Source organism: Myxine glutinosa, chromosome 6, assembly GCF_964187855.1.
Source record: "Myxine glutinosa chromosome 6, kmMyxGlut1.1, whole genome shotgun sequence".
NCBI lineage: Eukaryota > Metazoa > Chordata > Myxini > Myxiniformes > Myxinidae > Myxine > Myxine glutinosa.
In genome coordinates, this window is record NC_136266.1 from 78,761,894 (window position 1) to 78,775,767 (window position 13,874).

The 13,874-nt window shown below is 47.2% G+C and overlaps 1 protein-coding gene across 1 annotated transcript in view; it reads right to left on the reverse strand.

The window, feature by feature from the left end:
- The window catches only part of LOC144892624 (scavenger receptor cysteine-rich domain-containing protein DMBT1-like), a 698,155-nt gene that overhangs the window by 613,248 nt on the left and 71,033 nt on the right, over positions 1-13,874 (reverse strand). The window contains exons 4-5 of the mRNA XM_078780037.1: positions 9,521-9,832; positions 116-427 (exon numbers count right to left, since the gene is read on the reverse strand). Coding sequence (XP_078636163.1) covers positions 116-427; positions 9,521-9,832 — 624 coding nt within the window. The remainder of the gene's footprint in view (positions 1-115; positions 428-9,520; positions 9,833-13,874) is intronic.

The window sequence follows — 13,874 nt, forward strand, 5'->3', positions numbered from 1 at the left end:
TATATGTATATATATATATATTTTATCTTTTCTGGAAGTTATTGTGATTAAACAATTATTTTTGGCAAAGTAAAAAAAAAGTTTGAAATTCTTCTCTTTCTGTAAAATCACGTACCTTGGCAAATAACAGACGCATCTTCACCATGCCCACAATTGTGAGAGTACCAACCCCGTTGTGAACAATCTGAAATGTAATATTCTGAACCAGTACAATGCACATCATCCATCAATATGGAACCAGTTCCTTGTCCAAATGATGCACAACATGGGGAAGATCTGGCTGATCCACAACCAAGTTGACGACACACCACATGTGCATCTGTTATACTCCAGGAATCATCACAGACAGTGCCCCAGGCTCCCTGGTAGAACACCTCCACACGACCCTCACATCGACCAGTTCCTCCAACCAAACGGACAGAATTTGCTGGAAAATGAAACAAGAAAAATATATTTACATATGCTTACATGTAATTTGCCAGTATGAATGATCACTGTAAGGTATTATATCAAAACACAAATCATAATCGATCAGGCATAACATAATATATTTTGTGATGTTTAATGTAACGTTAGATCTCGGTAGAAAAGAAAATAAGCATCTGATGTTATCCTTGTGTGGGGTTAGAAAGATGGAGCAGTCCACCCGCATCAAACCCATCCTCCACCATCGTGACTGATGTTTCGAGCTGATGCGCATTTCGGTTAAAGACGTTGAAATGACGATGCAACTGGAATTTTAGGGCGACATTACAATTGTGCAAATAACCTTGATGTGATTCGATCACGGTCATTCATGAGAATGCTCCCGTGTAATTACATCAGAAAATCTGCTTTGGACAAACCCTACCATTTACCAAGTGATGGCACGACAGATTGGAGGTATGCGCACTCACCTCTTAGCTGTATATACCCTGGATTTGAAACTCGACCTATCAGTGGATACAAAGCGTAAACAGTTCAGTCTGGCAGTGGTATGTGCTCCAACAAGTGCGCTCTATCAATCATATATAATGTTGCGGATATGGGATTGGCCTCCATCCATATCCGCTTGTAAATATTCCCCTATTTCCCCAATACTTCCCAACTATCCCCAATCCCCCATTCCCTAGTCCCATTTTCTGTAAACAACACTCTGTAGACCCGACCTTCCCCTATTTCCCCCATTAAATGTCGCATCCAGGTCCACCGCATCTCACGTAGACAACTATAGGACATCTTGCTAGTTATTCTTAGTCTATGTCAGTTAAGGACTCGTTTCCATTAATTCTGACTCTTCGTTGCACCAGAATGTGATTGTATGGCACCGTTAGGAAGTTTAGGACCTCCCAATACCTCCCCGCAGCTCTTCCTCATGGTTCAGCAACAACAACAACAACAACAACAACAGCAACAACAACGGCGGCGGCGCGGGGAGTGCGCATTCTCACTCCGGCTTGGTTAGCCGCCATCGAACATGTGCTCCGACGGGGTTACCACGTAGGGGCTCGCTGTCAGCTCCTCGTCAAGGGCGGAGCCCGGTAACCCCCCGCACCCAATAGAAGCGGCGGACCGATTCCATCTGGGGCGGAGCCAACGAGTCGAGGGCGTGTCACTCCCCGCTGAGCATGCGCAGGAAGAGGGAGGTGACGTCAGATGCGCGCTGGACTTGAAGGAAGAGAGACGCCACCAACCGAGCGCTGTGACACCTCCCTGCATCTACTGGACCGTGCTGTATCCTGTCCCTGAGCCAAGGTGCACCATGTGCTATCGACTGCCTGTCCTTCACTGCCATCAATCCCTGTGTAAGTCAGTCTTGTTCCGTTTGTCTGTGGTCTGTCTGGGATAGATAAGATTGTGTCTAAGTGCCCATCTTTTCTGTGCTTTACCTCTTACCTTGTAATCTACACCTTTTCTCCACCACCAATTATATCCTCCTCCGGAGGTCTTGAGAACTGTACCCCTTGTGTCGTTTCATTTATCCCAGTCGTTGTGTCTTTTCCTTCATTGATTTAGCATAGCGCGATTTGGCCAACGTTCGAGTGTAATCGGGTAAACTGTGCGAACACGGCGGCCATTCCGCTCGGCCCATCATAACATCTAAGTCGTGTCCGTAACAATTGGTGTCGGGAAGTGGGATTGGACCCGAAGCGCGCCTCACGCGCTCGAAATTATGAACGGCGAAATTTGATTTTGTTTTACAAAAATAAAAACCCGAATTTTGAAAGTCGCGCTATGGCAGATCAAGACGGCTGGGTTCCGGTAGAGGAGAGTGAGGCAGGGTCGATCCAGGACCAAATTGAGGGACATGAGGAGAGCGAAGCAGTGAGGGCGGCAGGTTCGCAAAATGGCGTCCTCGCGCACGAGGTTGCGGGCGCGCAAAATGGCGCCTCGCACATAGCTACGGCGGCCGCACCCGCTGCACAAGTGGGAGGGATGGCCCAAATGCAGGCCCTCATGGAGCAATTTATGGCGCAAATGCAGGCGTCCCTCAAACTGCAGAGTGAGCAATTGGGGGTAATGGGGAACCGGATGGATGCTCAGGGTGAGCGATTGGAGGGCCAAATGGGGTCCAATAGCGAGAAATTGAGGGAAGACATGGGTGCCAATAGCCAACGGTTAGAACAAAGGATGGGGGCCCAGATCGGAGGGTTAGGGAGTAGAATAGAGGGATTAGACAATAGATTAGGGGAAATACAGGAGGGGTTAATGGGGGTAGAAAACAGAATGGCCGTTCAGGAGAATCAAATGGAAGGGATGAAAAAGGGGTTAGAGGGGTTAGAAAACAGTATGGAAGGCAAATTGAGGGACATGAGGGACCAAGCAGAAAGGGAAGTTAAACAAATGGGGCAGCAGATAGAGGGGGTCAGAATGGTGGTAGAAACTAAATTGGATGCTCACAGGGAGGAAATGGAGCAGATGAGGGTGGCATCTGGGCAGGAGATGCAAGTGATGGGAGAAGAGATCAGAAGAGGTGTGAGTGAGGAGGTCGGAGGAGTGCGCGAGGAGGTGGGGCACTGTAAGGAGCGCATGGAGAAGGAGGTGAGAAAGGGGACTGTAAAATTGCAAGGTGGTATAGAGGAGTTGACGCTGGGAGTAGAACAACTGACAGTGGGACAAAAGGAGTTGGGGGACCAGGTAAAGAAGAACACAGCGGTAATAGAGGGTTTAAAATCGACACAGAAGGAGATGAAAAAGGACGTAGGGGTAATTAAAAAAGAGTGTCAGACGGTACATGAGGACCTGACGAGGAAAATGAACAAGGTGGTAGAGGTGATGGAGGTTAAAGAGCGGGAGGTGCGGGAGCACATATAAAAAAATAAGGTGGAGTTAGAGGAAGAACTTAAGGGGGCGCACGAGGAGATGAAGGAGGTGAAGCAGAAATTAGAAGAAGTGGAAGAAGGGGTGAGCGAAATTAAGAAGCGACGGAGAGAGGATAAGAAAGAGATAAAGGATGAAGTAAAAGAATTGGTCCAAAGTCTGTGTTCGGATCGTGATGATGTGCTCATTAACCGGATGAGGGATTCGCGGGTGATGGAGGAGAAGCGAAGAGAAAGAGGACCCGGTGTAAGTGGTGACCAATATGGTCGTGCGTATGATGCGCCAGGTGATTTAATAAGCTTGGGGGTCGAGATAGACCCGGATGTTCGTGAGAGGCCAAGAGTGAGGTGTATGGCTGGTCCGGAGGGTATGGAACGAGGGTGCGAGCGAGAGGGTCCGGTGATGGGAGAGGTGCGAGGTGTGAGTGAGCAAGGTTGTGGTGGTATGGAATGGGTAGCGGGTTGCGGAAGTGTGACCCATGCATCGACACCAACAGGGGTAGTTTTTAGAGGGACAGGGGAGGCACGAGAGCCCCTTGGGGGTAATGTACTGTGGGGGCCCGGCCGGTTCGGCCCCGCGCTGACCCCGCAAGGTGCGACGCACGGGGTCCGGCAGGCGGGCAACGACTCACATACAAGGTGGTCCCACAAGGTCCCACTCGCGCCGTATGACGGTGGGTAAGGGTGGCATCCCTGCCACCCTTCCCATGAGGGGGGCAAATGCGCTATAGATTATGGGGTGTATGGCAGTGAAAACTAGCCCGGGTGGGTTAGGATATTGTGTGTAGGGATCTAGCGAAGATGACATTAGGTAACGTTAAGGTTTAGATAGTGACTGATACCTGTAGTGGGGACGCAGGTAGTTTAGTGTGGATGATAATGACGAGGGAGCGCAATAGTTTAAAGGGACGACTGGGAAGCGCAAGTTTCAGAGGGGAGTAGTTAGATGAGATGATGCTGTGTGAGAACTGGACAGGTGTGTGGAGCGGTGTATGAGTAGTGAGTGTTGTGGATCAGCGCGAATGCGCTTGGGGGAGAGAAGGGTGCAGGCGGCACCAAGTATGAGAGCACAGGTGTGCAAGTGCAGGTGTGTGGAATACATGGAGTATTGGAATGAGTGGTGTGGAGAGAGTTGGAGTAAGTGGTACGGAGTGGTGTGCATGGTGTGAAGGTGTGGATGGGGGAAGAGTGGACCCCTTTCACGAGTACCCGGGGCGGGTAGTGTAAGTGTTAGGTAGAGGGTATAGGTAAATTGTGGTTGGATATTGGCATTTGTGGTGCGGTTGCAGAATGGTATTGTGGATGGGTGCATTAGTGTTGTGGAAATGGCTGGGCATGTAGCCTGTTAGTGTGTGTAGTTGGTTTGGGCACTCCACCACTGTGAGGATGTCGGCCAGGTGAGGCCGCAGGTGGGCTCTGGGAGCCATTATTGTCAGTGGGTGCTTGAGGATCCCGGGTGTGGATCGGGCAGCCCGTGCCAGAGAGGGCACTGAGGGGGTGAGAGTGCGAGAGGGCCTTCCCCAGTTAGTTAGGTTAGGGTGAGGAGCAGGTAAGCTCGGGTGGCAACTACAGTGGTGGAGGTGTGCAGGTGGGTAGACCTGCTGGGAGAGCTACACGTCACAGCCCAGAAATTGTGCGAGGGCACCGGAGATGAATCGGGGGAGTGGGACCCCAAATTGAGAAGCACCACAGTTTGGGCAATGGGAATTGGTTTTTAGAACCCATAGTGTAAGTTGGCCAATGGATTGGCAGGGAAAGACCCCGGGTAATGTAAAGTTGTTAAAGTCATTTAGGAAATAGTTAGGATTGATGAACCTGTCGCACCATACGCAGCCACTTACCTGAGGTGATGATGATGACTCCACACCTGTGTTTCTTTGTTTTGTGTTGCAGGAAATGAGAATTGCTGTGTGGATTTGTGAGACGCATCACGACGTGGATGAGACATTGGGGTGATTCCATCTCTCCCTCCTTAGGAGGGACTGATGATGAATTGGTGATGGCAAATTTTGATGAGAGTTGGAGATGGCAAATTTTGATGAGAGTTGGAAATGGCAAATTTGATTGGTTAGGAGGGAGAGAAGACGAATTTGGTTTATGGGAGGAACGGGGAAGACAGTAGTGACGTTTGTTGATGTGTAAAGTAGATGTTTATGGGTAGTGTTGTGTTTTGTGGATACAGTAAGGGGTAAGGGAGGGGCAATGTAGGTTACCTGGTGGGGGGGGGGGGCGTACGGTAGGAACGTACCCGTCTCACCTGGTTCCCATGTGCCCCCAGTGTGCATTACCTTGTATTGCGTGCACTTTTGCGCCCTTACCACCTTACTCACTTGTTTCTTTTGTCTCCCACCTCCGAGGATCTGGCTTTGGGGCAGATAGAGAGGAGAGAGAGGTGCTGGCTCCGCAGTTGTGGGCCTGTACTTTCGCTGCTTGCTGCCTGGATCGATACACCATATGGACCGCAATTTTTGTGGCCGCCCACCATGGACCGCAGTTCTTCTGCGGGCAAGCACCACCCGTGGATGGACCTATGGGTCAACGTGGCACCTATGCCATACAGGTGAACCACTTTTAGTTGGCCCCCTGATGGCCACAATTTAGAAATGGACGCGGTTGGTGCCTTTCTTTATTTTTAAAGAAGCCAGAAGGCCAAGAGAAGGCAAGACCAGCAGCAGAACATCGGCCGGCTGCGACACCACCGGTGACTATGAACACTTTATTGGTGCACCGGATGGTGCTGACTGTGAATATGGGGTGGTGCTTTTGGTGCTTGGACGGGGTGCTCTGCACATTATTAAAGGCCGTAGGGCCACAGGGCACTCGTGGGTTGGTGTATCGATGCTGACATGCGTGCTCTCTCTCTATGCATAACATCTGCATGTGTTCCTCAAAGAACAGGTCCTGGATCGTAGTGTAAATATCAGTCTTGTGTAAATAATGCTCCCTACCGGCTGTATGTTTAGTTTGAGGATTCTTTCCGCGATTCGGTTATCCTGTGGGTGTGTTTCTGTGAGGAGAAGGGTGCAACGTCGCAGGGGGACATATTTACTCATTTGTGAACATCTGTAAAACTGTCGCACTCAGGGTTGAGTTAATAGTAGAGGGAACTACATCTGAGTGCCACACTAAAGTAAGTAAAAATTTATCGGGTCGGGACGCCCCGAGGTAGAGAAGGGTGCAATGTTGCGGATATGAGATTGGCCTCCATCCATATCCACTTGTAAATATTCCCCTATTTCCCCAATACTTCCCAACTATCCCCAATCCCCCATTCCCTAGTCCCATTTTCTGTAAACAACACTCTGTAGACCCGACCTTCCCCTATTTCCCCCATTAAATGTCGCATCCAGGTCCACCGCATCTCACGTAGACAACTATAGGACATCTTGCTAGTTATTCTTAGTCTATGTCAGTTAAGGACTCGTTTCCATTAATTCTGACTCTTCGTTGCACCAGAATGTGATTGTATGGCACCGTTAGGAAGTTTAGGACCTCCCAATACCTCCCCGCAGCTCGTCCTCACGGTTCAGCAACAACAACAACAGCAACAACAACGGCGGCGGCGCGGGGAGTGCGCGTCCTCACTCCGGCTTGGTTAGCCGCCATCGAACATGTGCTCCGACGGGGTTACCACGTAGGGGCTCGCTGTCAGCTCCTCGTCAAGGGCGGAGCCCGGTAACCCCCCGCACCCAATAGAAGCGGCGGACCGCTTCCATCTGGGGCGGAGCCAACGAGCCGAGGGCGTGTCACTCCCCGCTGAGCATGCGCAGGAAGAGGGAGGTGACGTCAGATGCGTGCTGGACTTGAAGGAAGAGAGACGCCACCAACCGAGCGCTGTGACACCTCCCTGCATCTACTGGACCGTGCTGTATCCTGTCCCTGAACCAAGGTGCACCATGTGCTATCGACTGCCTGTCATTCCCTGCCATCAATCCCTGTGTAAGTCAGTCTTGTTCCGTTTGTCTGTGGTCTGTCTGGGATAGATAAGATTGTGTCTAAGTGCCCATCTTTTCTGTGCTTTACCTCTTACCTTGTAATCTACCCCTTTTCTCCACCACCAATTATATCCTCCTCCGGAGGTCTTGAGAACTGTACCCCTTGTGTCGTTTCATTTATCCCAGTCGTTGTGTCTTTTCCTTCATTGATTTAGCATAGCGCGATTTGGCCAACGTTCGAGTGTAATCGGGTAAACTGTGCGAACACGGCGGCCATTCCGCTCGGCCCATCATAACATCTAAGTCGTGTCCGTAACAATATATATATATATATATATATTTTTTTTTGTATACAAGATCGAGACTCGTGAAAGCGCTAACATTAATCACACAAAAAGTCAAACCGACACCAAAAACACAAAATAAGGGGAGCGGCAGACAAGATGGGGAGAGAGGGGGAAGGACACAAACACAACATTTGAGAGCAGGGACATCGAGAGAAATGTGGGAGGGAGAGGGCTTGGGGGGAGGGGGGGAGAGGTATAAAACATATGAACACTGCAAGGACTTTCAGGAAAGAAGTTGGAATTTCAAAAAAAGTGTATCTGGGGTGAATTAGCGGGGGTAGAAATGATCAAGGTTTTGGATGGGGGAAGATAAGAGATGGTGGTGAACAGCTGTTTTAAAGACCTGGAGGGAGGGGTGGGATTAAAGGGAGTGGGGGAGTTTGTTACAGAGGCGGGAGAAAAGGGGAATGAAAGAGTGAAGGTGAGCAGAGAGCCTATATTTTGGCAGTTTAACCATATGAGGGTTGCTGGCAGATCTTGTGCGACCTGTACGAATATTAGGGGGACAGAGCACAGAGAGAGCTGGGGGAGCAAGGCCGGAGAGGAGTCGGTAGAAGACAAAGACCACCAACCTGCCTGCAGTGAGTGAGTGAAAGGCCCTGACATTTTGAGCATTTGCATATTGGGTCACTGAATTGGTTAGAAGCTGATTGTCTTTCAAGAAGAAACGGTCAAAGGTCAAGTTTGCACCTTGGGGCAATGAAGCCTATTGCTTTTGAGGTCAAGAGGTCAATGCCACCTAAAATCATAAGTTTTTATTTATTTGTTTGGCTGTTTTTGTCATGTTCCGCATACAAAATAACAATAAAAAGTCTGAATACAAAGTGGATGCACACAGTCTTTTCAGCGGATGCTTGCAGTTTCAGATGCTTTTTGGTTGCAGTTGTCTTCACCACAACGAGTTTTCCATGGAAAATGAGTTGTTTCTCTAAACCGCAATTTGCTGATATTTAGTTTCCTATTTCGGAACGTACATTTTCACATGTGTCAGAACGACTGTCGCCTCAGGTCAAGTTGAATAAGCCAAACGTTTTAAGACAGAAATGGCAGCCTTTTTCCTCCAAGAGGATACTTTCTTTCATCATTTTTGAAAACTGTAAAAACAGCAATAATCAAAGGAAAAAAACCTCTTTCACAACAAAGACACTACCGACTGAATATGATGCAGAGTTTTGTCTTCCTTCACAAAGTAGAATCTAAAGCGATGAAACTTTCACTTACGAAGACAGATGAGCTATTCTAATGGATATCTAATTAATAGAGCACTAGACTCTTTCACAGTAATCTTTGGTTTTGAAATTCTTCACTGAGATAAAGATTTTCAGTCAACATCAGAAATCTTCAACTTCAGCAATCAAAAAGGCATTTGAAATGGCATGATCTTTTCCAATAATATTTCTTGTGGTGGGTCTCTATGGTCATCCGAAGCGGCTGTCAATGTGACCTCCCCTCTCCAGGATTTAAAAAAAAATAATTCAACCACTTGATCAGATAACTCTTCATTCTTGCTGTGTAAAACCTCCATATCAGATTTCAGATAGTTGCCTTCACAGAGGAAAATAGCTTCAGCAACTAAAGTGGAATTGTACAAGTGATAAGATAAGATGTGTACTATGAAGGATGTTGAGGGAATATAATTATACAATAATTTTCCAACAAGATGGCATGTAGTTCATCAAGGTTACTGATTGAATTCTCATTATTACAGATGTTATTTTTCTTTTCAACAATGATATTGATTTTTCACCTGAGAACATGTTATTCACAGTTACATAAATTGTTATAAATGCAGACAGAAAATTATCTGAGATATATGTATATATATATATGTATATATATATATATTTTATATTTTCTGGAAGTTATTGTGATTAAACAATTATTTTTGGCAAATTAAAAAAAAAGTTTGAAATTCTTTTCTTTCTGTAAAACCACATACCTTGGCAAATAGCAGACGCATCTTCATGATGCCCACAATTGTGAGAGTACCAACCCCCATGTGAACATTGTGAAAGGTAATCTTCTGAACCAGTACATTGCACAGCATCCATCAATATGGAACCATTTCCTCGTCCAAATGATGCACAACATGTGGAAGATCTGGCAGATCCACAACCAAGTTGACGACACACCACATGTGCATCTGTTATACTCCAGGAATCATCACAGACAGTGCCCCAGGCTCCCTGGTAGAACACCTCCACACGACCCACACATCGACCAGTTCCTCCAACCAAACGGACAGAATTTGCTGGAAAATGAAACAAGAAAAATATATTTCCATGTGCTTACATGTAATTTGCCAGTATGAATGATCACTGTATGATATTATATCAAAAAACAAATCATAATCGATCAGGCAAAACATTATATATTTTGTGATGTTTAATGTAACTTTAGATCTCTGTAGAAAAGAAAATAAGCATCTGATGTTATCCTTGTGTGGGGTTAGAAAGATGGAGCAGTCCACCCACATCAAACCCATCCTCCACCATCGTGACTGATGTTTCGAGCTGAGCCGCATTTCGGTTAAAGACGTTGAAATGACGATGCAACTGGAATTTTAGGGCGACATTACAATTGTGCAAATAACCTTGATGTGATTCGATCACGGTCATTCACGAGAATGCTCCCGTGTAATTACATCAGAAAATCTGCTTTGGACAAACCCTACCATTTACCAAGAGATGGCACGATAGATTGGAGGTATGCGCACTCGCCTCTAAGCTGTATATACCCTGGATTTGAAACTCGACCCAGCTATAAATTGTGATACAGGTGTTTCGCTTCAATGTGTGCACCGTCCTTCGGATGGACATCACAATTTACGTACCATCTAATCGCAGTAGTTGGTGGACGTTAAAGTTCCCATGGTGATCTTTGAGAAGAGTAGTGAGTTATTGTTGGCATCCTGAACTAATTACAAATTCCTGCATGAACTGTGAGTAGCAAGGCTTCTGGTAGTCTTGGCCACTCATTGACATCCAGGGAAAATGTTTGCTTCCTCAATGTGTGCTTGCGGTCTGATTCAACATCTCCCACACAATAAACACATCTACATTCAAAGGTTTTCTGTATGTGCATATCAAATAACGTTATAGGAAATGAATGGCAACCATGAAGGTGTACATTTGGCGGTCATGCATTTAGTTATGCCTTATCTAATTATAGTTTGCATTTAAAAGTGGTTGCTTTATAAAAAGGATTTAAGCTTTCTATGTTCCCTCTTGCTTCGAACTATGCTGTACTGTCCTTTACTTTACTTTACTGTTCTTTACTGTGGCAAGGATTGTAGAAAGATAGTGAAACTGCTTGCTCTGTTAAACCCCCTCGTGAAAACAGGTCTTTTTGTCCTTGACCAAAAGCCAGCATGAGAAGGTGCTCTTTCTCCTGCATCTTTCCCTTGGCTCTTGCCAAAGAAGATAGGGTCTCGGTAGGAGGTATCTAGCCCGTTTTCCTTTGTCCGCGCTCATTTTCCAGTGGAGATTTTTTGTATATTTTTGTGTATATAAAGAAACTCTGGGTTGCCAATTTTCCAGGAGTGTCTGGAGTTGTGCTGTTCAAATGAATTGTATAACTCTTACACCCTCAACAGCGCTGTGTTATTGGTTCATTAATAAATGCTTGTTATCCCTTGAACTCAAGGTGTGGAACATGGTTCTATTCCCGAGAATTTGGTGTCAGAAGTGGGGTCCAACTCTGAGCGATATTTGGGAGGCAGACCCTGTGGAGACTACGCGGAGAGGCTGGCCAGCACTGATTTGATTAAGGTGAGCTTTCATGCTGAGGGGTCATTCTAAATTGAGCTCCGTTCACTCACCCAGGCTGTCTGTCTCCCATGTCGTCGCTCCGTGCTTGGATCACAAACAAAATTGGAAACTGGTGTGTAAGTGCAGGCCTATTTGGCTCGGGGTAACGAGTTGTCTATTGATCTACCAAGGAATGGGGATCAGTTAGCAGAAAGGGGGGACTTCTTGGTAAAGCCAAGAACTTCCCAGGCAGGGCAGTCTAGAGACAAGATGGAGTTGATGGGGTTGATAGTAACCAGAGAAAGTATTGGTTGCGGGCTAACGAAGGAGACCCAAGGAATATGGCCAGGATAAGTAATAAGTTCAGTTAAGTTAAGAAGGGAGAACCCCTTCAGGGAAACCCTGGCGTAGATGATGAGTAATAAGTACAGGAATACCCTGGCGTGGGTTAAGTTAGACAAGTTAGAAGTGAGTTAGCGCCGAGGGAAGGACCGGATTGGGGAAATATCGGCGCGGTAAACCAAAAGGCAGGATTTTTCGGTGGATGGCTTCGGGGCGCTTCCTTGCGCCTTGTATGCATCATGACCTGCTTCTTGCGAATGGGGGTAGTGCTGCCATGCGCCGGGAGTGACCGCCTGGGCGCATGGACGGGAAAATGTTCCATGCACATTAATTAACGGTTTGTGGGGTTTTAGGTGAGAGCAAGTGCTCCGCACTTCAATTGAAGATCATTAGAGGTGGCTTATGTTGGCGGGAGATCCTGGACGGACCAGTTGGTTGTTGTTTGGGTACATCGGGTGTGTGCATTTGCAATGTGGAGCTCTGGCAGAGGCAAGTTGTATTTTTTAAGATGACATCTGTTTTAATTTGCTTTGGGATTGATTGATTTTGGGATTTGACTTGGGAGGATGACAGGCTGAGTCGCTGTCGGCGTGGTTGAGGTGTGGCTGGCACCTCGTGTGGTTCATCAAATGGTTGCAGTTGTAATGTGGAGCCAGTCTGTCTGTCTGTCCATCTGTCTGGATGCGGAGCTCTTGGAGAGACAGGATGGGCTGGGGTTGACCAAGCAAGTGTTGGAGTTGTGGGATGGAGACGTCTGTTAGGCGGGCTAGAGGATTCTTTTGATGGGTGATCTGCCAAGAATGACATGTGGTGCTGGGGGTCATGACCTCACCACGGAGGAGGAATAGGGGTTATGGTTTCACCCCTGTGACCATATGGATGTGTCTGACTGCGCTTGCAGGTATGGATCAAGGAGGAGGAGCGGTGTCTGTTATGGACCTGCGGTGGTGTCTGCGGTGTTAGGATGTTGGGGGTACGTTTATCTGTCTGTCTGTCTGTGAGCAGGACGTCTCAGGAGGGTGTGGACGGATTGGTATGCAAATTGGTAGGGCTAGGCATTGTGTGATGGCTGGTTACATCATTTGCAATTTTGGGGGGCTTGTGGGGCTAGTGGCTCGCCATTGTCTGTCTGCCAGTTATGGTGGGCAGAGGGAAGAGGGAGTAATGATGCTCTGGCCTCCTGCTTGGCAGAAGGTAATTGTGGTTATTGCTGGTTTCACCCCTGTCCAAAATTGAGCTCTCGGGAGCTGAAGTGTGAAATATGGTGACGTTGTCTTGTGGACAATTTGTGAGTGGCTAGACAGACGCGCCTGGAAGGGGAAATTGTATTCATAACTCATGTGGGTTGTGTCTGAAGGAAAGGTTCGGGAGGAAGTGTGAAGAAGGTCGTGGAAAGTGCAAAGATGATAAAGGAAAGTCGAATCAGATGGATTATTTGTCAATGACAGGTGACTTTGTTGGGATTTGTTGAGAAGGAAGGGGAAAGGGTTGTAAAAAGTTGATGGTAAAGGCAGGGAAGAAGGGAAAGTTGTTGTGGAATGTTGGTTTAGTGATAAGAAAGTGATAAAGGTGGTTAGCTTACACTAGGGAAGGTGCGCCAATGAATGGAAAGTTGTGAATTGTATTTAACAAAATTGTGTTAGATTGCTACACGCAGATTGACCCCAATCGACGAGGTGGTTGGGGGCTGGTGCAGATTGGATCACGGCTCTGCAGACCAGGTGAACAGAACACCAGGTACGTTGGGATCACATCAATTGAATTATTGCTCATAAGGGGAAGTGATAGAGCAAAATGAAGAAGATTGTCATGGGGACCGCAAGGCTAACCCCTGCTCTTGCAGGGAAATGGCCTTGGGATGCTAGTTGTTGTTGTTGGGTGACTCTAGGCTCTAGAACCTAGGACAAAGTGCAGGAAAAGGGAATATTTTTCCAGTGGTTTATACTGGTGCGAAATTCGCTTGACTAGGAAAAAGGGAAAAAATGTCCAAGTATTGATAGGATAACAGTGAAGTTTTGAAGGGGAGAATACCGATCATTTCCATTGACCGATTATGGTTGGGGGGGGGGGCTAGGAATTTGATCATGGAGTGTGTAAGAAAGTATTTTTCAGGATGGACGATGAAGAAACCGCCGACGGAAGACCATGATCTTGACCGCCGAGGCCGTCGACCTGAACGAGCCCCTGGGCGATGCCGATGTG